General features: G+C 43.7%; 1 protein-coding gene across 5 annotated transcripts in view; it reads right to left on the bottom strand.

Annotated features, from left to right (window-relative positions):
- Positions 1-24,430, bottom strand: part of DGKI (diacylglycerol kinase iota) — a 508,012-nt gene that overhangs the window by 280,401 nt on the left and 203,181 nt on the right. For all 5 annotated transcript variants that reach the window (XM_088832644.1, XM_088832652.1, XM_055421328.2 and 2 more), the window contains exons 4-5: positions 3,939-4,013; positions 3,505-3,561 (exon numbers count right to left, since the gene is read on the bottom strand). In XM_088832644.1, the coding sequence (XP_088688770.1) occupies positions 3,505-3,561; positions 3,939-4,013 (132 nt within the window). The remainder of the gene's footprint in view (positions 1-3,504; positions 3,562-3,938; positions 4,014-24,430) is intronic.

Here is a 24,430-nt window from a genome sequence, read left to right on the forward strand (position 1 = left end):
AAAAGTGTAATACCTGTAAATAATTACAACACACAAAGTGCTCTGAAGGGCAGAACAGGGTGCTTTGATAAAGAACAATGTGCGACCTATTTAGAGGTGGTCATCAGCAAAGACCTCTGAGAGGCTCTAACTGTGAGAAACAGATGGTCATGAATAGAGATCTCCAGTACAGTGACAAAACACAAATATCAGAAGGTGAAGAATATCTTGATGTGTGCCTCAAGAACTGAAATCCACATGGCAGATGGGTGGGTTGGATGAGGGTGGCTGGCCCAGCCTATGAAGGCCTTCTGACTCTTCATGCCAAACCAAGGGGTGAGGTTTTCCTCTAAATGACGTGGAAATCACTGCTGAGTTTTAAGCTGGAAAATGATATAATCCAATGTTCACTTTAAAAGATCACTCTCTTATATCACGGTGAAACGATGGGGGAAATTAAAGAATCCTGGAGAAGTTACTGCAGTGGTCAAAAGCAAGGGATCACGGTGTCTCAGACTAGGGCACTGACAACAGAAATGGAGATAAATGAATGATTTGAAATATATTTTATAAATAAAATTGATAGGGCTGGCAAATGGATAAAGTGTAGGGAGTGTCTGAGAGAAGAATCATGACCCCTGTTTTCTCATTTGGGGAGCTGGACCATTAGTCATCTCACTTTCTGACATACAAAACAATTGAAAAATATAGTTTTTATGGTGATGGCAGTAGAGTTTAGTTAGCATGTATTATATTTGAGATGACTCTGACACATTCAATGGGCATATCAAACACATGGAACTCCAAGTGTTGTCAACCCAGACATGATATTGAAAGCCAAAGGATTGGAGGAGTTCTCCCAACGACAGCAGGCAGAGTGTAGTCCAGTACTAATGAACCCAACAAATACAGAGAAATCAGGGAGTGAACAATGAAAGGACTACCCAGTGAAATACTTAAGAGGAACATTAAGAAAGCTGTCACGACAGGAGAGCATTTCAAGAAGGAGGACATACTGAGTAGTCTGAACACATTTGAAAGATTGAATAACAGAAAATCTTTAATGAATCTGGCATCAAGGAGATATTGGCAAGATTTTAAAAGGCAATTTCAGTGAATGGGTAGAGTAAGACCAGACCAGAACAGGTTAGAATGCCTAGGAGGGAAACACGTGAGAAACAATTTATATGGCTAACACTTTCTGGAACTTTAGCACTGAACACAACACTGAGAATCAGAGCTGCAATTAAGACACAGCTGGTAGTTAAGGGATATTCTTGTTTTTTTAAAAAAGATGGGAGCTCTCAGAGCATGTTTATGGTGATGGAAATAATCTAGAAGGAAGGTGAGGAGTTGAAAATGTAGGCATGTTAGAATAGCAAGTCCTTGATATGAAGACAAAGGAAGACACTGAACACACTTATGAAGGATCTGGCTTCATAGAAGAGAAATAATATAGCACCTGAAAACACATCCCCCAAAATCCTTGTGTTAGAAATTAGAAACAATTACAATTACCTATCCAAATGGAAAAAGAGAAATCAGAGGACAGGGAGCCAAATGTAGACATATGGATACCTTGGTTAGAAATTTATAAAGTCCATCTTAAAAAACTCAAAACGATTTCTTCTATTGTCCTAAATAAAATTTCTCCTTCCTTTGAGCTATCACTGAGTTATCCCTTGGCCAATGCTATAGTGTATTCCAATGACATTGAGGGTAAACACAACCCTATCATTTTTCTGAAGACTTTCTCACCCTACGTATGACCCGTAACCAACCTCTCACTGACATAATAGACAAGCACAGTGGGAGCGGACAGCTAACGGGGACAGCTATTTTTATCTCGCTCTACAACCGCCACTGCCAGCCTATTCTCTCTTCCTGTTTTCTCCCAATCTGCTTGTGTTAATCAGTAACAATATTATTCTTCTTCACTGTGTCTTCATTCATTAACTGTCATTAACACCAGTCTATACTCAGAAGTCTTCGATTCCTATCTTACCCAGAAATCAATCTCATAGCTTTAATTACTACGTCGAAATGCTGACAATTCACCAACGTCTAACCTCTAGCCCAATCTTCCTCATAAGCTCTAAACTTAAATACCCACTCAGCTTTCTGTTGGGTATTAGCAGTTGGGAGCCTCAGGACAGCTCAAACTTGAGAGTTCTACAAATGAACTCATTACTTCTCTACCATATCCTCAAGGCAGTTCATTTGCCAACATATTTGTCCTTATAGTCAAAGGACAGGGGAGCTTGGCATAAAGCTATGGTTTTTCCAGTAGGCATGCAGAGATGTAAGAGTTGGACCATAAAGAAGGCTGAGTGCTGAAGAACTGATACTTTCAAACTGTGGTGCTGGAGAAAACTCTTCAGAGTCCCCTGGACAGCAAGGAGATCAAACCAGTCTATCCTAATGGAAATCAATCTTGAATATTCACTGGAAGAACTGGTGCTGAAGCTAAAGCTCCAATACTTTGGCCCCCGGATGCGAGCAGTTGACTCACTGAAAAGATCCTGATGCTGGGAAAGACTGAAGGCACGAGGAGAAGGGGGCGACAGAGGATGAGATGGTTGGATGGCGTCAGGGACTCAATGGACATGAGTTTGAGCAAACTCAGGGAGCTGATGAAGGATAGAGGAGTCCATGGGGGTCACAAAGAGTCAGATACAACTTAGTGACTGAAAACAACAACCCCTGTTCTTGTGTCCAGAACCCAATCAAATAATATATCCTGACCATCTTATTTCCTTCAAATTCACATTTGCCAATTTTCCCCATCTCAGTATCACTGTTAGTTCGGATCACCATTATCACTTGCCTAGACTAAGAGAATAACCAATTTCCTCCATGCCTCTAACACTGCTGCTCTTCAAATACACGGCATCCCTTGTACACTGTAGCCAGATGAATATATGCAGCTTGAAACAGTCCAATGCCCCCTCTAATTACTACGATGATGAGACATGCAACTTGCATCCTTGCTTACAGGGCCTTCGTGGTCTCACTTCGGCTCATCTCGTGGGTCTCAGGCCTTGCTCGTATGTGTCTCACTTCTGAGCCTGTGTACATGTGTTCTGTCCAGAAGGTGCTCACTCACCGCCGAGCTAACTACCCCCCAAACCTCCACTTAGATCAATCCTTTGGGTCTCAGTTTGGTTGCCACCTCTTCCAGGTGGAATTAAAACGGACCAAAAGCCAATACAATAGTATTTCTTTTTTTTTTTTAATACAATACTATTTCTTTCTTACCTTTTCAAGTCTACCACCATTCCCTCTCCCTACCTTCTGGTTCATTCAATAAGACCTTAGCTCTCCAGGGCATTCTATGAGAAGAAAGGGTAGCAGACACACACTGAAGAGGCTTGGGGGGTTACTGATTGTATTTGTTGAGACACAGATAAGACAGTAATGTGAAATGGAGGCAGACAGTTTTCTTTTAATCCGTGGTAACTATGAATCCAATGAATCAATGGGAAATAAAAGGTGGTATCTGCACTAGAGCTCTGAAATACTTACTTCTCTGGGTGATCTTGAACCTCCTTCTCGAAATGTTGGTTTACATCTGAAATTAATCTGTCATTTAAAAAGAAAAGTGTATTATATTAGGGGAGGTACCCAACTAGAGTGAGTTGCCCTAAGAAACCAACAAATCCCAAGAATGAATAACACTTGCTATTATTGTGAAGAAATAGGCCCATATCAGGCTCTTTCTAACCTTTTTATTCCTTTACCCAAGAGTCAACATGAAATGATATCAAATTAAAGCTCAGTAAACAATAGAGTGGATGTGAACCTTAAGCATAGTCTTTCCATTATTAATCTGGTGCTAACGTTGAACTTCTAGGTTTTTAAAAGAGCGTAGTTGTCAAGAAGTTGAAAATGAAAACTGACGCTTTTAAGTCCAAACACTTGCAGGGTAGCAAAGATTGCAGCAGGTGGCGCTGTCTCACCTTTTCTAGCTGTTCAATGCAGGCAGTATGGACGACAATCTTACAGACCGCACACTTCCTCCTGAGAGCTGATTTCTACAACAGACAATTCAGAAGACAAGGAGAAACGTTAACAGTCTGTTCTGAAGGGTTCCCTGGTAGTAAAGAGAACATTCAGAAATGAGGCAAACATAAACCAATTTAAAACTTCATCATAAACATCAATAATATGACAAGCTTCATCAATAGTCCTTTGATCTACTAAGCAGCTACACAGTCACGACTTAGGGTGGCTGAGATGTTCTCTTTACAACATAATTATATACTAGATGTTATATGTTGAGCATATACTATGAGCCAAGTTCTTTATTCTGTTGTTTTTTTGTCCTCTAAGTTTCATAACCTAACATGGTAGGCATTATTATCTTTTAATGTTTTTTTCATGTTTATTCTAAGGCATAGGGCCAACATCCCAGGTTCAAAACAAGCATTCTTTCCCTACAGTCAAAAAGTCTGCACTTCAAGGGGCCATCACCTTGGGCTTTTATTCCCAGCTGCTGCTGCTGCTAAGTCGCTTCAGTCGTGTCCAACTCTGTGCGACCCCATAGATGGCAGCCCACGAGGCCCCGCCATCTCTGGGATTCTCCAGGCAAGAACACTGGAGTGGGTTGCCATTTCCTTCTCCAATGTGTGAAAGTGAAAAGTGAAAGTGAAGTCGCTCAGTCTTGTCTGACTAGTAGTGACCCCATGGACTGTAGCCCACCAGGCTCCTCTGTCCATGAGATTTTCTAGGCAAGAGTACTGGAGTGGCTTGCCATTGCCTTCTCCATTCCCAGCACAAACCTAAATAAACCTACTTGGGTTTCTGCCCAAATCGTCTGGAAAGTAAAAAGACAAGTCTAACGTTTACTAATCAGTATCATCATCATAGCAGCAGCAACAGTAACAGCAGCTCACATGAATGTACTACCTGCCATGTGCCAGGTATTCTAGTAAGCACTTCACAAACAGTAACATTTAATCCTTACCACCCTGAGAAAAAGATACTATTCTTGCTCCCATTATAGAGATAAGAAAGTTGAGGCACAGGAAGTTACACACTTGGAGCACAGCAGGACCAGGCAGTCTGAAACCAGACCCGTGCTTAAAAGCATTATATAGTTTGGCCTCTCTGACACTCAGTACAAGTTAAAAATTCACAGTAAAAATACTCTCTGAGGCTGATCTCTTCTCTAACTGAAAAACAAGCAGGAGAGAGAGGGAGAGGCAGGCGTGGAAATCTTGATTCATTGCTCCTAGTGCCATGGAAAGTGTAAGCTACCAATGCTCAGGTCTCTCTATGAAGGATGAGCTAAAAGGCAGAATCGCATGAATAATTTTGGGGTTTGAGCGCTGAAAGAAACTTACTATAACAAAGCCAATCTGTGAAAAAGCCCATCAAAGCATCCGTGTGTGAAAGGCCCCAAGTCCCTGTCCTCAAGAAAGGCACTACCACAGGTACATTCTAAGGACTGGCTTCTCCTACTGGGATTTGATTTTTGAGCTAAAAATTGAGGTGATGCTGCTACAAAAGGAGCCTGGAAGAAATGCAAACCAGCACCACGGGAGGGACAGAATCGGCAAAGAAACTATAGCCTCCTGCCTCCCAGATGGCTCTACCCATCTACAGTGGGTATTAATGTCACCCTAATACCCACTGACTAAGGTTTAGGTACTGTGCTTGCAAATCCTTTCATCATTCTTGGTCTTCCTCTGCCTGAGGAAAGGACATGGTCTGGAACTTTAAGCAAGTTTGGCAATCAATTGATTTTGCAAAAAGACAGGATAAAGGGAAACCCAAGCATCTAGCTACACTATTGAAAAGTGTCTTGGCTTTACTACTAAAAAGAAAGAGGGGATAACTGGTGGAAAGAAAAAGGAAGGGGTGGGAGAAGGGGAGAGAGAACAAGAATGACAAGTAGAAGTGGCAGCACCAGCAGGGGCAACATCACTCAAGGCAACAATAATAAAATTCTAGGTTTGCAGTTTTTCATGAGCTGAGTGCCCATTAGCAAACTCTTGATGCGCTCCTGTTAGCTGAACCCCTGGTGGGGACCACCGCTTTAGCGTAACCTGTAACTAAACGCATGGGGCTCTAGAGTCCTGTTGCTCAAGAGTTATAGTGATGCTTGAGAGTCGATTTCATTCTGCTCGTTATCCACCAACCCCCTAGGAGATTTCACAGCAAGCAAGCAAAGTGACACTCTTATGGTAGCAACCACTTACAGGCTGATTCAAGGCCACCTGAAAAGCCTCCTTCCAGTGAAGTCTTGCACCCTGGTCGAGCTTTGTGCCTGGCCGTGTGCTCTGCACTGGGGTCGGCATGAGGTTGCATGAGGGCTCCATGAGGCGCCTAAGTAGCCACTGGGGATGGCGGGAAGGGACAGACATGCACTCATCGAGGCCAGAATACCTCTTCCTTGCCTTGCTTTCTGTCTGGATTTCAAGTCAGAATCTTTTCTGAATACGGGATTTTGCCTGGAAAAGTTTGAGAGCCAGTAGATTAGACTGTTCTCTCTCAGTTTCCTAGGATAACATGCAGTTACACTGATATGTCAGGTTCGACCCCTGGGTCAGGAAGATGCCCTGGAGGAGCGCATGGCAACCCACTCCAGTATTCTTGCCTGGAGAACCCCATGGACAGAGGAGCCTGGTGGGCTACAGTCCATAGGGTTGCAAAGAGTTGGACATGACTGAAGTGACTTTAGCACACTTGCACGCACACGGATATCATTCATGTGTAATAATTCAAGTGCAATGTACTACAGATGATAATATATGAAGAAAAGTGCCTTACACTATAAAACTGATTTTATTTAGACAATATTGAATTTTTAAAGGCCCTCATAAAATATAATTTGTGCTTCTATGCCTTCTGAGGCAGAATATATAAACCATAATCTGAATTTGTCTTTATAATCACAACATGATGCATTTTACTACAGAGAACAGTCATTTTTCTGCTTCCTATCTTTCTATCAGGCTAGAAGTTGTTGTGTCTGACTTTAGTTGCCCTCAATTTCCTAAATGACAGTTTCTAAACAGCTTATAATCTGATAAATTAGATAATTAAGGTCTATATATAATCATATGCAAAATCAAGTGACTAAATTCTGATTGAAGGCCTCAGGTCTTTTTCCATAGTAGAAAAATATATCAATTTTTGCTTCTCAACTGAAGAAAACTGCTTTAGTGAGTCAGAAGTCTGAACTGCTGACTTCTTGGTTTATCACTGTGCTTCAATTGGTTCAAATTCCTTGAAGTAGCTGGATAATAAGCTCCTGGGCAAAAATGCTAAATTCATGCTTGGTTATGTTCCAATTTTTATTTGCAAGATTCAAACTAAATATAAAGATAAAATGCAGGAATCTAGACATTCTAAATACTGTAAGTATTCACCTTTTCTTTAAAAACTCTTAAGTCAATACTTTCTTCACTATAAAAATGATAAAGCAAGAAGTCATTCAAATTAAGTCAGCAGATTAGTTGTCATTCTTCTTAGTGGGACAGTTGTGATAGAACTTAGCACCAAAATGCAAATTCAAAAATAAATATGACCTTGGAAGTAAACATGCTTAAAAATTATAAAAGTTTAATAATTCACTCTCTTGATTTAAAGGCCAATTAGGCTTATTGCTTCAAATATCAAGTGACCTCAGTACCTTACCAAGGGTTTCCTCATTTCATAAAAGGAGGTTCATGAATTTGTAATTGTGTGCGAGTCCATGTGTGTGACATCTGTAAAAACTAGTGGGCAGGCACATCTGGGAAAACTAAGACAATATAGGCTATACTATAAATTATATCCCATTATACAATGCTTCCCAGGTGCCGTTAGTGGTAAAGAATTGGCTTGCCAGTGCAGGAGACACAAGAGATGTGGGTTGGATCCCTGGGTCAGGAAGATTCCCTGGAGAAGGAAATGGCAACCCACTTCAATTATTCTTGCCTGGAAAATCCCACGGACAGAGAAGTCTGGCAGGCTACAGTCCATGGGGTCGCAAGAGTCAGACACGACTAAGGGACTGAGCACACATACAGTGACCATAACTTACTTATATAATCATGACACCATGAATGATACGCTGTGCTTCAGGACGGTGGGCACAGCCTAACCAGCAGACCTAACTGTGACGTAAAAGGACACCTTCCAAGTTCTGACTTGGCCCTACACATTTCCCATGCTGTAGGCACTGCTGGCACTCCAAGCAGTAACAGTTCCTTTCCAAACTTCAGCTCATCTCAAGCACAGAAGTAAAACAGCCTTAGACCACTGGCACTGGGGATGGAAGCTGGAGAGGGACTGAAAGGGCCAGAGGAAATAATGGTAGAAAGTATGTAACTGTCCCTGAGAAAGAGTTTAACATCTCATCCTATCCCACCTACCCACTCCCTTTGGTCACAAGTCCCTGATTCATCTGTACCACCAAGCAAGCTATGTTTGCTTCCTTTGAATAAGAGATGTGATTTCTACTAAGTAATAATAAAGATCTGGTGGTAGGCAACAGCATTTGATAGAAAGAGAAGCAAGGGAGGGAAGGAAAGAGGAGGAGAAAGAAAAGGAACCTAACTTCACAGGTTTATGATTTGTGACAGGTGAAGGCCACCACGCTGCAAGGTAACTTAATTCAAATGTCACCCCTAATAATGTGAAATCTGACCCAAGAAGCATGTACGACAAGGCTGACGGAGCCTCTCCCCAATAAACATCCACCAAATCTCATGTTTCCCTGAAGATGAGCGAGTCATCCTGCCTCTGACCACATCTCTCCTGCTGTATTCTTAAAGATGTCCTCCCCCAACACACACACACACACACACACACACGCATGCACACATGTACGCACACACGCGCACACACACACACACACAGGTTTAATCACAGAGATCAGAAGCAGAGAAACAGGAGGAAAAATTTAGTTTCCAGTTCCACGTAGCCACCCTTTCTCAGCCTCCTGTCTCAAGAGACCTCAGGGGCCACAGCCTGCTGCTGGCCAAGCAGTAGTATGGGCCTGGCAGCATCTCACTGCAGACAGAGTGCCCAGAACACAGGTTCCCAGATCAAATGCAAGAAACCAATGTTTCCATCAGCCCGCCCTTGTCACAAGGCCACAGGGACAAAAGGACGAATGGCCAGGAAAGGGGCTCTGGGCAGGGATGCAACCACACTGGGAGAGGGGAAGGAGGCAGAGAAGGTCCTGGGGGGAGGACGGGATGAGGAGCTGAGTGGTGAAAAGCTGGGAGAAGAAGGCTGGATGATTGTGATTAGTTTCCAATTAAAATAAATAAAACAAACAAACAAACAAAAAAAGAAGTCTGGATGAGGTGGTGGGCTGAGCTTCCAAACTCAGGCTCCCCAAGCTGTCTTCTCCCCAGTAATTCTCAACCTCCTCACCCTTCCCACCTCATAAGAATCATGGTGAAAAAGAGAAGCTGAGTGCTGGGAGTCAGGTAAAGGAGAAACAGCAAGTAGGGCGAGAAGAATTTTATCCTCACTTCTGGAGGATAAAAAGGATGGTGAAGGGAGACGGGGCGATTGGGTCCAGGCAAGGCCATCCCTTCTTCCTCTCCAAGGGTGGAGGTAAAGGAAACCTCCTAAGCCTTCCAAGGGTCAGGAATCCGGCAAACCTTCAGTGGGGACTGCCTCTATGGGCAAAGCGAACAAGAACACTGCTGCTGTCTAATCCTAGGTAAATGGAAAACAAGAGTTCTTTGATTTATTTAAAAACCTAATTAGAAGAAATGACAAGCATCCTTGGCAAGTGCTACTCCTCTGGGGCGCCTAGGATGCAATCTGCAAATTGGTATCAGGGAAAAAAGAAGAATGACATTATCTGGAGGCTCCATTACTGTGGCTTCAGGGCCAAAGCAAAGGCTTCATGGCCACCTGTGAGAGCCTCTCTTTCTCAGATGGAAAGACAGAACATTTTGGACAAATCAAGAGGGTGGGTAGCGAAGTGCCAGTACATCCCTATTTTGGCTCCTCAATACGTAAGTAACCCTCTCTTACTTGGCAGGATTGCCATTGTGATGGCAGGATTTCATGAGCCTGGATCTAGGAGCAGAGAGGACACATGTCAGGACACGTCTGTGCCCAGGGAGTCTCCGAGCCCTCTCTCTCTCTCAAGAGTCTCCTGGAGGGAGACCTCGCTCGGTGTGACAGGGTGCCAGCCCTCGCCCTGGGCACCACTGCCCATGTTGGAGAGTCCAGGCCTTCATGTGTCAGGGTGCCATGTGTTTGCACCACGTGTCCTCTGGAGAGGGCTCAGTGGGGGAGTTGGAGCCCTCTGAGACACACCCCATCACCACCGTCCGGGATACTAAAGATGCCAGAAGCACCTCAGAATATACGAAAGCCAAAGGAGCAAGACCAACAGGAGGCTGGGTCAGGGATCAGATAAACTGTAACAAAAGTACTCATGCAATGCTCAAACACACACCAGTACACCTAAATCTGCAGTTCTCTGGAATCAGGGCAGTCTGAGGTGTCCAACCTAGTGAATTCTGCACATTGCTGAAACATGGAGTGCTAAGCAGGAAGTGAAGTGAAGGAAGCTTCTGTCCTTCCTGGGAGAAGCTGGCGAGCCACTTGAGACAAGAAGGACTCGAGATGAAGGGCTTTAACAGGAGAAGGCCCTGCATGGCTAAATGCTAAATGAACAGCTCGGACAATAAACACTGTTATTTAGAGCAGAGGCTGAATCAGTAAAAAGCACCTAACAGGGAAAAAAAAAAAAAAACAACCCCCATACACAATTCTTTAACTGGGCCTTAAAAGATACATAAATATTTGAAAAATTGAAGACACTGTCGCAGGAAGAAGATCCAGAATCTCTTTACACAGTAGGCACTGATGCCACCTAAGTGGAACTGACCCGGCTTCTGCATGTCCAGTGCGGCCCTGAGCCAGGGGCTCACAGGTGTCCATTTGCATGAGTCACTGGCATTGCATTTCGTGGTGGAGTGTGGAGGCTTCTCTGTGTGTCAGGGCAGGAGATCAGGTGGAGGTCCACAGAGGCGAGGAGTGGGAACGCTGGCTGTGCGTCATGAGGAACTCAAAGAGAAATGACAGAGCAAAAACATTCCCGAGAGGCCCAGGATTAAAAAGGATAGGGTTACAAGGAGATGGGGAGAGGCCCTGTGCTTCCATACTGCTCTAACTCAACACCAGGAAACACTGCCTGATACATAACAGGAGCTCAAGAGATGTTCTGGAAGGGAGGAAGAGACGAATGGAGGGGAGAAGAATGGGCTTGCAGCATCTCAGGATAGGCAACCCCGAAAGGAGAGAGAAAGTGGCACCTAGGGGTGTTTGGGGGACAGAAGACCTTTATAAATCTTAGAGGGAAAATGGGGTAGAGGCTTCATGGGAGGACAGCGGAACAAATTTTGTGACCACACATGGTGTCTTTGGGGGAGTTTCAGGGACATCAGACAAGAAGGGTATCTTGCTGAAGGCTGAAAATGAAAGTATTAGTCACTTAGTTACGTCTGACTCTTTTGTCCAACTCTTTGCAACCCCATGGACTGTATCTCGTGACTGTAGCCCGCCAGGCTCCTCTGTCCATGGAATTCTCCAGGCAAGAATTCCAGAGTGGGTAGCCTCCTCCAGGGGATTCCCTTCTTCAGGGGATCTGCCAGACCCAGGGATCGAACTCAGGTCTCCACTGCAGGCAAAGCAACCATACTTTAATTTTAAAAGGTGATTTTTAAGTAATGAGAGTTCATAGTGAAAATTCACATATTAGGCAATGAGGGCCTGAATTGGAATGATAAAGAATGGAGCAGCCTCCAATAAAAAATAAATTAATTACTTAAAAAAAGAATGGAGCAGAAGTAAAAGCAGAAAAGTCAGAGTGATGAGCCACCGAGAGGGTGGGGCCCTCTTTCCATCCCATGCAGTTCTCCCAAAAGGAGGCCCCCACCTGGACTTTACGTCTTTCAGGAGCAGACCAGCCCCGGATGGCTGCACTCCAAGTCCATGGTCCGCTTGCTGCTGTGTGTGCAGAGGCTCACATGCCCTTCTCTCTCGGGCCGTGTTCTGGTGGAGACTGCCTCTGAAGTTCTGCAACAGAACTCACTGAACGTGCTCTTCATACAGCAGAGTCTGTTCTGTACTAAGGCACACATTATCTGAAGCACTTTGCCTATGAAAGTGTTTATGTTTCCAGAGACACCTCCCCTGAGGAATCGCAGACAAGCCTGTAAATCTCGGGGTAGGCAGGACCCACCGGAGCCAAGACACAGAAGGGCCTGCTCCACAGTGCCCCTAGAGACACAGGGAGGAGGAGAAAAGTGCCATTGTTTGGACATGGATACATTTTTCTATTTCCCCAACAGCCAGTGCATTCTATAGTTTTCAAATGAAGAGAAAGAAAACCAAACTCTTAGAGCAGGGAAGCTAAGGGAAGGGAAAGGTCTCTGGGAGCTGAATATGAAGAACCACATGGAAAAATGAGACCACCACCTGGAAACCTTGCCTCATCCCGAAGAGCAGCCACTCAGGGCTCACGGGAGGAACAATCTGGGAAGAACCAAATTACTAGCTAGCAAGTTAATTCAAAGTTAGGTGATGGCTGGTTATCAACGGAAACTTCAGTGTGTTTTGACCACTGGATTAGAATCAGAACAAGTCATGGTCAGGACAGCGCAGGCTCATTTTGGTTTTGTTTCTTTAGTTATTTGGCTGTGCCAGATCATAGCTGCAGTAAGTGGGATCTCCGATCTTAGCTGTGGCAGGCAGGATCTTTAGTTGTGGCACGTAGGATCTAGTTCCCTGACCAGGGATTGAACCTGGGTCCCCCGCACTGGGAGTGTGGAACCTTAGTCACTGGACCACCAAGGAAGTTCCTAGGTTCATTTTAAGAGGGGAAAAAAGGTACATGTCCCTATCTCAATAGTTCACCCTTACAGTGAAACTCCTGGTGGCTCAGGCAGTAAAGAATTTGCCTGCAGTGCAGGAGACACAGGTTGGAACCTTGGCTGAACAAGATCCCCTAGAGAAGGAAATGGCAACCCACTCCAGTATTCTTACCTGGGTAATTTCATGGACAGTGGAGCCTGGTAAGCCCAGTCCATGGGTTGCAAAAGAGTTGGACATGACTTAGGGACTCAACACTGAAATTTCTACCAAATTAGTCTCTTCAAGAGTGATTTAAAAGTGGCTTATGCTAGAGAACTTAGGTTTTGTTTTTTTTTTTTAATGAGAAGAAACTGATAGGTACAAGGCTTCTCTAATGGGCTTTAATAAAAAACTGCCACATGACTCTTAGGAGAAGTCTACGTCCTGGGATTTGATTGGGTAACTGGTATACACATCTACTACCTTTTGTACATCTACATAAAATTCAGGTCCAGTTACTGAGATATAAACCAAACATAGATTGCAGCTGTTACTTAGGAAAAGGATGATGAATGGCCTGCGAAGTCTGTATTGGCTGGTACAAGTTTAATGGAAACATATCAACTCACGGTTGCCCCTAGAACCAGGCTGATGATGCTCTGGGTGCCCCTCATTGACTGGTCCAAGACTTGTGTTCCTTCTACCAGCTTTGCATGGCCATCATGCATGAAAAAGGGACTTATGACTAATGAACCCCAAGAAATCATCAAAAATCCATAATTCTATTTCCTATTCCTGATTCTCATTTTACCCAAGGAGACACCATATTTCCATGACTACGATTATTGACAGTCTATGCACTGTTGCCCTCATCTCTTGTTTCGCTGTGTATTTTCTTCTGCCTGCTTGTCTTTGCCTCATTTCTTTTTTACCATTGGTTTCCTCTGTGCCTCTCAGCTTTGATGTTAGCAGGATCTAACAGTGGCTGGTCAATAGCTTTAAGTTTATCACGTGTTATCTTTCTGCTTTGGTTCTTCTCAGCTGCTTTTATGGCTGTTCCCTGCTCAATGTCTGTACTCTCTTCAAAGTTATCTCAGATCAAAGCTGCCATGTATCTTGTTGTAGATTGAAGTGCTTCTGTGTGTACACAAAAATGTTTATAAATACGATTACAAGTATACAGGCACTAATAAGTAGAAACTCACGCAACTAGAAAACAGAAACACATGCGTACTCACAATTTTCCATCAGTTAGGTATGAGTTGGACATATTATAGAAGTCATAGTAGAGACAACAGGAAACGGTGTTTCAATGTTCTCTTAATTGTCTTGTTCTAAGGTAGTGTATCCGGAGAAGGCAATGGCAAGCCACTCGAGTACTCTTGCCTGGAAAATCGCATGGATGGAGGAGCCTGGTGGGCTGCAGTCCATGGGGTCGCTACTAGTCAGACACAACTGAGCGACTTCACTTTCACTTTTCACTTTCACACATTGGAGAAGGAAATGGCAACCCACTCCAGTGTTCTTGCCTGGAGAATCCCAGGGACGGCGGAGCCTGGTCAGCTGCCATCTATGGGGTCGCACAGAGTCGGACACGACTGAGGCGACTTGGCAGCTTGACAGCAAGGTAGTGTATCAAGGGCAAAGCAGAGATCTGAGGCTTAACATAAACTAGGAAACACCAACCACAGTTTGCCTTTTAATATTTGCTAGCCTGATAGCACCAAAAATGCCATCTTACTTGAAGCATGATTCCTAATACATTCGCTTTATCAGTTTACTCCATGGAAATACACGGAATTGGTTTTTTTCTAAAGTTCACAGCAGAAGATCTGTAAACAATCTAGAGACATTTACTTTAATCCAGAAGATTGCATCTACTTAAAAAGCCATATCAAACTGTGGTAAATTACCTATCCCTTCACTGCCATTTCCAACATCCCACGCTGTTGAGGACATAAGTCTTTCAGTCGGTCTGGCCCAGAGGACCACCATTTCAATTTCAGTTCATCCAAAACTGTATCTCCCTCCAATTGGCCATGTGGTTTTCCTTCACATACATACAACTACTGATACCATTTTTCAATGAGGACATCATTATCACAAGAGTATTTACCAGAAGGTTGGCAGTGTGATATACACACCACGTGTCTGAGAGACGCAGCTCAGCTCAGCCACACAATGCGGGTACCTTTCACCTGCCTCACAGATAAGAAGCTGAGACCCAATGAGACTGAGCAACTTGCCCCAGAGACACTGGCCAGGAGTGGAACTTAGGTCTTTCTGACTCAAAACCATATCCCTCTATTACATCTTACTACTTACTTCTCATTTTACTAGTTATGGATTAGGGGAACAAGAGTGATGAAGCTAGGAATCTGTTATATTTGACACAACGGCCTTAGATGATCTGTTCTCATGAGAATCCCAAGGAGATGATTAATGACAACCTACCAAGACCCCCTGTGCCAAGAATGGTCAATAGCAGTCTTTATCTTTCCGGAGAATCAAATAAGAAGGGCACGACACAGGCAAAACTTGACTTAAAACCCTGCAATACCATAGTAGTGAGTGTGGCGTCTCCCCGCGAAGAGCCTTAAAAATAAGGCAGAAATTCAAACACCTTGGATTCTAAGTATAACGATACTTAAATGGCAGGGCTGATCTGGAGGCAGATGTCTGTGTGTGTCTTCCAACAACCTCATCATTGAACTCCTTCGTTCACTCTGTGAAAAAGGGTAGGATAATCACTCAGTGCTACAGTGTTCTCAGTGCTGAGGATCCGGGCAGAGGCCCACGCTAAATGAAGCTTATGCTTTAATGGAGGACACAAACACAAGTAAGAAGCGATGCTTTCATAAAGACTAGAAAGTGATGAGCGCTGTGAAAGATCTAGAGACTGGAGAAAGGGCTCAGCTGGGCTGGCTGTTTCACCCTCTTTTATTCAGTGCAAGAGAGGAGATGATGACGCAGCCCTGAAGTTAATACCTGGATACCCAGGGTACCCAATACCCTGGCACTGCCTGTTGGGTTTCAGTTTCTGACAATCCCCTGAAACCACTTTTACTTGAGGAGTAACAATCAAAGTAACGAATTTTTGTTGAGCACTTGCAACTGGCCATGTCGTTCATTCCTGCATATGCTTTAGCTCACTGACAGTTCATAGCAACCATAAGCGATAGGCATTATCCACACCCTACAGACATGAAACTGAAGCCTAAAGAGGTTAAAACAATGAAAGACATCACACAACCAGAAAATCCCAAAGACTAGATTTGAAGCTGGGTCACTTGATTCCAAAGCCTGCATACCTTCTCAAACGAAGACCTCAGAACAGGCTTTGCCAATTCCTTGCATCTTTAAAACATCGCCTTCTGCAATCTGTATCTGTTTGGCATATGAGGTAGGAAAAACAAAACCAAAAAAATCTCCTAAAATACAGTCAATGTCACCATGGGGCCAGTAGTAGTTCTGGGTAACTGCTAATGCAAATAATGCTTCAGCCAAGACTGGGGCCTCTCAGAAACAAGAGGGTTGGTTAGAACCCACTGCTCTGGGTCCTTGGCACTGAGGGACACTGAAGGAAGAAAAACATTTTCTGTACACCTGGGCATTGCCTGGATGATATGTAAATCCTATGCCAAATCACATGTAAATTATTTTTATTAAGTAACAGAACCATACCAACATCAAGTAAGAACTGAACTGTGCCACACAAGCTCATAAACCAGCCCCCACCACAAACACAGCTTCAATCTAAAAGTATCATTGCAAAAAAAGAAAAAAAAGAAAAGGGTCCAGGTAAGACTCTGTGCTTCCATTGCAGGAAGCATGGGTTCAATCCCTGGTCAGGGAACTAAAATATCATATGCCGCACAGACAGTTCAGTTGCTCAGTCGTGTCCAACTCTTTGCGACCCCATGGACTGCAGCACACAAGGCCTCCCTGTCCATCACCAACTCCCAGAGCTTACTCAAACTCATGTCCACTGAGTCGGTAATGCCATCCAACCATCTCATCCTCTGTAATCCCCTTTTCCTCCCACCTTCAATCTTTCTCAGCATCAGGGGCTTTTCCAATGAGTCAGTTCTTCACATCAGGTGGCCAAAGTATTAGAGTTTCAGCTTCAGTATCAGTCCTTCCAAAGAATATTCAGGACTTATTTCCTTTAGGATGGACTGGTTGGATCTCCTTGCAGTCCAAGGGACTCTCAAGAGTCCTCTCCAACACCACAGTTCAAAAGCAGAAATTCTTCGGCGCTCAGCTTTCTTTATAGTCTAATTCTCACATCCATACATGACTACTGGAAAAACCATTGTTTTGACTAGATGGACCTTTGTTGGCAAAGTAATGTCTCTGCTTTTTAATATGCTTTCTAGGTTGGTCATAGCTTTTCTTCCAAGGAGTAAGCATCTTTTAATTTCATGGCTGCAGTCACCATCTGCAGTGATTTTGTGTGTGGCCAAAAAACAAAAATAAAGTATTATTGCAGAACAGATGACTACTATTCTCATAGGCTCAAATTCTAAAAATAAGACAGACAGACAGACACACACACACACACACATACACGGCTTAATGGAAGTTTAGAACAAACACAAAAGAATTACATAAAGATACATGAAAGTTATGAATGAAGCCCCAGGGTAGTGATTAAGTATCTCTGAGTTTTCTTTCCTTTACATGGGAGTAAACTGCCCCAATGAACACCCCAAAGGGTTGCTATTACTGACCAATATTGACAAAAGGAAAACTGCACTGCATGGGTATTTCTCAAATAGTTTTCTACTGAATACTGAGATCCTACAAGATGATGATGGGTGTTCTGTGGGGAAAATAATGAGTTTTCAACAATTATACCATCCTCTGAGCAAACATATAGGAAATCCTCCACACCAGTGCCCTTCTTTGGAGAAGGAAATGGCAACCCACTACAGTCTTCTTGCCTACAAAATCCTATGGACAGAGGAGCATGGCGAGCTACAGTCCATGGGGTCACAAAAGAGTTGGACATGACTTAGTGTCTAAACAAGTGCCCTTCTTAGAGTTTCAGAGTAAATATTTGATTGTTAAAGGTGTTCAGAGTTTTCTAAGCTTATTTGATTACAAGGTTCTTTTTTTTTTATCACAAGGCTCTTTTAAGGAAGGGGACGACAGAGAATGAGACGGCTGGATGGCATCACCGACTCTGTGGACATGAGTTTGAGTGAACTCCAGGAGTTGGTGATGGACAGGGAGGCCTGGCGTGCTGTGATTCATGGGGTCGCAGAGAGTCGGACATGACTGAGCGACTGAACTGAACTGATCCCATATTGCTTTTATAGGAGTTCAGTGCTCTCCAGAACATTTTAATTTTTTTTAAGCACACTATACAGATAGACAATGGTGCTGTTGATGCTGGGTCACCTAGGAGAGTGACAGAACCCTGTAGCTTCCTGGGCTCCATATCTTATCACTCTCTAGTGCATAATGTGGGCAGGGTCTATATTATATGCTCCTCGGGTATACAGATAACACTCTATGCGAAATAATTACAATGATAACAACGATAGTTGTAATAATGACAATTATTAACTTTTACTAAGGACCTGCTACACGCTGGTCTCAGTTCTGTGTGTGCACCTGGCTGACCTCATGGATATTCCCAACCATCTGGCCAGACACACATGGGCAACACCCCTTGCACCCACAGGAACACCCTGCCCCTTTCCTCCACTCACATCCACTGACTCAGGGGTTAAAAGCAGAGAGTCCGTCTGAGCAAATGATTTTTCAGAATTATTCTGGCTGATGGCTCTGTTCTCTCTGAGTCATCTGCATTCATGAGCTCCCCAGCATCCTCATGGTGGGAGGCGTCTCTGGCAGACAGCGGCGGCCTCAGAGGCTCCACGGAGATGGCATCTTTGCACCAGCACCCAAACAGCTTGCAAAGCTGGCTTGGGCCCCTGAGCTTCGCTGCCATACTCCCAGCTCCCTCTCTCTGTGAGCCCGCACCCACCCAGCCAGGCCACCATCTGGAGGTGCAGAGTGTCAGTCTGCTGTGTTGGATGACCAGAGGCAGCAAGCAGGCGGCCCCAGTGCAGTCTGGGGCTCCCTTCCAGTGCGGGTGCTCTGGGATGTCCACCCCCCAGACCCGAATGCACAGACGGTCAGAGGTCATCAGCCACTTGTGCTGGGGACCAGCTCTCTCTTCTCGCTCCCAGCACACAGATGCACGCAAACCAGCATCTGCACATACTGCTGTCCAGTACCCGCATCTTCCAGAAATGAAACAGACAGGACTGTCACCAGGTTCACCATCTTTTTTCCTTTTTAAAACAAAAAGCTGAAAGTTTCCTTCAAAGGGAACAGAGAGCTACTCCCCTTGTATTCTTGGGATCTTCCCAACCCACAGATCAAACCCAGGTCTCCCGCATTGCAGGTGGATTCGGTACTGTCTGAGCCACCAGGGAAGCCCCCATTCTTCTTACAAGTTTCTTTCAAAAACCCAGGGACGTAGCCAGCATCCTCGTGAGGAGATGCTGTGGTGCCCGATGACAAGGATGAGGCTTCTGACCCACCAATGAGACGACACAGACTGTGAGATACCGTTCAGACGGAGTTACTTTGGTTTGTCACAGTCAGTTGGTTCCACCCACAACCTGGGGAGACTATGCGTACTACCCACAGCAGCAAAATGACAGGGAAAGTGTGAGACTCACTGCTGGGGCTAGGCAGAATCCTCCTGAACAGAAGGCTGTGCTGAAACCAAAGTCCAACCAAATTACCGATTAGCTCATTTAACTAATGATATTGAAGTATAATCAGGGACAGGAGACAAAGAGGGAGGAGGTTAACCTTTATCAACTAATTTAATCCTCCCACCAATTCTGAGAAGCAGATATAACCATCACTGTTTTACAGGGAAGCCTGAGACTCAGAGCAGAAGGACAGAGCCAGGATTTCTGTCCAGATCCACTTGTCTCTGCATCCAAGTGGCTCCTCTCTCTCCACTCCCCTTAATGCAATTCGTTCATTTCATAAAACTATTTGTTTAGTGCCAAACAGTATTAAAGTCAGGTGTAACAGGTGGGGTTGGTCACTTTTGCCAAATGCAAACCACCAAACACACAAACAAAATAACAAAAGCAAAACAGTACCTATTAGCCTACCCACAAAAAGAAGGTGACATAAGCACATTTAAAAATAACAGCACTCTGAAGTCTGTCAGCTCCTTTTCCCTCTTACCCAACCTACTCAGTCTCCCTCACCTTTCTACCTTTTCTTTTCCCATAATTCTTGGCTTCTGGCACCTACCTGTCTGTCTGCTCATGTTTCCAGAAAGCCACATACCTGTCAACTGAAATCCTCCAGCAAGCCCAATTTAAATGCACCTGTGCGAGGGCATCTGAGAGCCGTGTGCAGGCATCTGTGTGGCCAGGTAAGGTCACTCACCTTAACAGAATGTCTTCTGCCTTCACTTCCTAGGGCTGCCCTAGCCAAGTACCATACCCTGGGGAACGAAAGCAGTAGAAATGTGAATTCTCGCACAGCCTGACTCTGAGATGTTAATAGGGTTGGCACCCTTCTGAGGTTGAATCTGTCCAGGCCTCTCACCTAGCTTCTGGTAATAAATGTAGGCCTTGGCTTGTGGCTCTGTCACTCCAGTCTCTGCGTGCACCAGGACGTGGCTTTCTTCCCCGTCTACCCCTCTGTGTCCTCTTCTCTTTTGTAAGGACACCTGTCAAAATAGATGAGGTCCCACCCTACTGCAGTGTGACCTCATCTTTACATCTGTAGCAATCCTATTTCTGAATAAGTCATATCTGGGGGTCGTGGGGGTGAGGACCTCAGCATATTTGGGGGGTACACAATTGACCCCATAACAGCTACTATATGCCAGATGTGGGTTCCAGGCCACTTCATTTGGTTCTGATACTCTATTTAGTAGATCAGTGGCTCCCAACCCACTGTGTGTGACAGAACATAACATCAGCTGTAGAGTTTGTTTTTAAAATACTCATGTCTGATCCCACTCTCCAGAGGTCCTGATGTGGTAGATCCAGGCAGGGAACCAACCATTTTACAAGTAAAATTAAGAAGTAAAGTTTCAAAAGGAATGACAGTGCTTATCCAGGAATAAGAAATCATTGGGGTCCATCTTAACAACAATACAATAGATCAGGAAATGGGGGCAAAAAAGGAAGTGAAACGCTATGTCCAAAATTCACTCAGTACCTGGATGAAACAAAAGGTTTTTCAACCCAGGTCTGCTTCACTCAGAACCTCCATCCTTTCCACTACACAGGTATGACCACGGTCATCTGCACCCCTACACAGTGATACAGGCAGTATTTTTAGGTGTAAAAATAAGTGTGCACTTCTATGTCCTCTGTGGATTCTTAGCGAAGGCATGAGTGTCTTTGGGATCAAATATGTATTGGGCTCAACATCTTTATATGTCCTATCAGCCACACACCAGAATGACTTCTACAGAGTGTCCCCACTAAGTCATGACGTTGTCACTTTTACAATTAACTGTCACCTGTCACTCTCAACTCAGTCTGAAGTTTCTAGTACAGGGTACTCATCTCATAAATATCTGTAGAACAAATGAATAAAGAAACATCCATTTAAGGAAATATCATGAAATAAGAGTGGTCCTTGCTGGAATTTTTTTTTTTTTTTTTAGTTTTTCCCCTCATAATCATGATGGGAAACCATGATCCTTCTGCTCCAATTTCATTACCTCTGCATCCTTTTCTTCTTTCCAGATGAGAAAAAGAAGCCATTACTAACTTGGGGACGGTTGTTGATTTGGGAACAACTTTAATCCCATTAAATATCTACTTACAGACATTCTACAGTATTCAGTGTTGTCACTGGAGGAAATAAGAAAAGAAGAAGTTTAAAGGTAATTTGGTTCAGCCCTGAGATTCTGGAGTAAATGCTCCGACAACAGTCTTCATGTCCTAGGTCGTCTCTGCCTAACGTGCAATGTCCTCCAATATCATTCCCCCAGGTCCATCCATGTATGGCAGAAGGGTGTCTGAATTTGCAGGCCGGCTTTGGTTTTAAATAAATTATGGCACTGTCCCCATAAGCTGGAGGTGACCATTTCACAGCAGTCACTTTTACCCTCAAGTCCGCCCTGCTTTAGAAAATATGGCCAGGCTCCATCAGCACACAGCCATTTTTTACAACAAGCACTCTGAGTTTCAGTTGAGAAAATATAGACAGACACCCCCACCCACCCTGATTTCCATTCTTACCTAACACATGCCCTTTGCTGTGTTCATGGTGTCTCGTGACTGTCTCCTCCCTCGTACAAAGCATCTTCCTGCCTTTGAGTCTGCCCGTGTTCCTCCCCCTGCCTGAAAAGTTCTCCTTCCCCACTCTACTTACGTAAGTCGAACCCATCTTTCAATACTGTCTTCAAGCCCCATTTCCATGAAGCCTCCTCTGTCTACTCAGCCCACACTGATTCCTCCTTTCTCTTAACTTCTACCCATGACATTTGCTTTGCTAAATTAGGGTATGGAGTGAAAAGCACCTCTTCAGTGATGGATTCACTCCTCCTCCATGCTCTGCCTGGACTCTGTTCAGAAGCCTGTAGGTAGCACCTGGTTATGGTAATCTGATCCTAAACCCAACAGGCTGGCTTTCTTCAAAGGTGGTTCTTTAAAAAAAATGAGAATACATAATTTGCTTACATAGGGTTTTATGTTTTTTTCCTTTCAAAACTGTTGCTCAATTCTAAGACAGCTGCAAATAGAATATTTAAACTGCCTCTCTTGGACATCTCCTTGCCTAATCTCTTATCCAAAGCAGAGGTACACCCCCCCTGTAGCATCCTTGAAAGATGGCCACCAACTTATACCCTCTTTGAGTCCATCTCTCCAGGCACCTGTGGTCCTGCTGGGTGTCCTAACTCTGATTGTTAAATTTCTTCCTTATAATACAGTATTTGTCAAAGTTAAGCTTGTGGCCCATCTGTACCATAATTATTTGAGGTGCTTGTTGAAAATTGCAGGTTCCCAAGTCTAACTCCAGACATACTGAATCAGCATTTGGAGCAAGGATTTATAAAAGTAATCTACATTGTTAACAGGTTTCCCAGGTGATGTTTATTATACCAAAGTGTAAGATCTACTCTCGGAGTCAGTGGATTCTATATCTAGAACTTAGTTCTACCTTTCCAACAGTGGAGAGCAAGACATTTCCCTTTTCTGCTCAATGTTCGTTGCAGCACTATTTACAATAGTCAAGACATGAAATCAATGCAAATGTCCATTGACAGAGGAACAGATAAAGAAGATGTGGTGCTTATATACAATGGAATATTTGTTGTTGCTGTTTAGTTGCTAACTTGTGTCAGACTCTTTGAAACCTCATAGACTGTAGCCCGTTAGGCTCCTCTGTCCATAGGATTTCCCAGGCAAGAATACTGGAGTGGGTTGCCATTTCCTTCTCCAGGGGATCTCCCCAACCCAGGGATTGAACCCAGGTCTGCTTAGCAGGTGGATTCTTTACCACTGAACCACCTGGGAAGCCCCTACAATGGAATATTACTTAGCCATAAAAAAGAATGAAATAATGCCATTTGCAGCAACATGAATGAATTTAGAGATTATCATACTAAGTGAAGGAAGTCAGAGAAAGACAAATATCATACAATATCACTTATATGTGTAATCTAGAAAAAATGATACAAACGAACTTATTTACAAAACAAAAACAGACTCATAGACTTCAAAAACAAACTCATGGTCACCAAAGGGAAAACATAGTCATGGAAATGAAGACCTTAAGCATCAAACCTTGAAACCTGGACATTTCACCTATTGGAAAAGACATCTGGAAAGCCCCCTCTCAGGTCCCAACAGAAAGAGACGTACTTTGCATCTCTGGCAGGAAGTGACACTGCTTTACTATCACCGTGAAGAGGAAGAAAGATATATTTTTCTCTTTACCTGGCAACAATTCAGCCAATGAAAAACCACTATACTTCAAACTCTCATATTCCCTCAATGGACTTTTTGTTTATAATAGCCCCTCCCAACTTCCCCCTCTCTTCTATAGGAGAGTTTCCTCTTCTTCCTTCCACTACAAAGTTTCCTACACTGAACCAACTTGAGTACACTCTCCTGAGTCTTCTCTTTGTCAATATCCTTCCTAAAACATGATGCCAAAATGAGGTGGAGAGAGTAAGCTAGGTTTTCTAATGCTTTTATTATGAATACATATGGACAATTTTGATAATGAGAAAATCAGTTTTGTTCCAAACTAGCCAGCGAGGTAGTATCATTCTGTAAATCTTTGTTAACAGACACGTGATGTTGACTCTTCATAGCTGTTTTAATTTGGGTGCCTTTATTATATATATATATATATATATATATATATCATATATATATATAGGCCAGTGGTTGTTCCTTTGTAAATTGCCTGCTCTTCTCCTTTGTAGGTTTTTTTTCCCCTCTTTTAATTCATTATGTCTGTCTGGCAAGTAAGCCGATTCAATGCATTATCTCACCTAATCCTCAAAACAACATTTCCCTTACTTTACAGGTAAAGAAACTGAGCCTTCAAGAACATGAAATGAGGAAACACAGTTAGATCTTCAGCTTTCTCACCAGTTTATGCCTTCATT

Source organism: Moschus berezovskii, chromosome 3 (genome assembly GCF_049115385.1).
Source record: "Moschus berezovskii isolate FMDL1 chromosome 3, NW_MosBer_1.0, whole genome shotgun sequence".
In the NCBI taxonomy this organism is placed as follows: Eukaryota; Metazoa; Chordata; class Mammalia; order Artiodactyla; family Moschidae; genus Moschus; species Moschus berezovskii.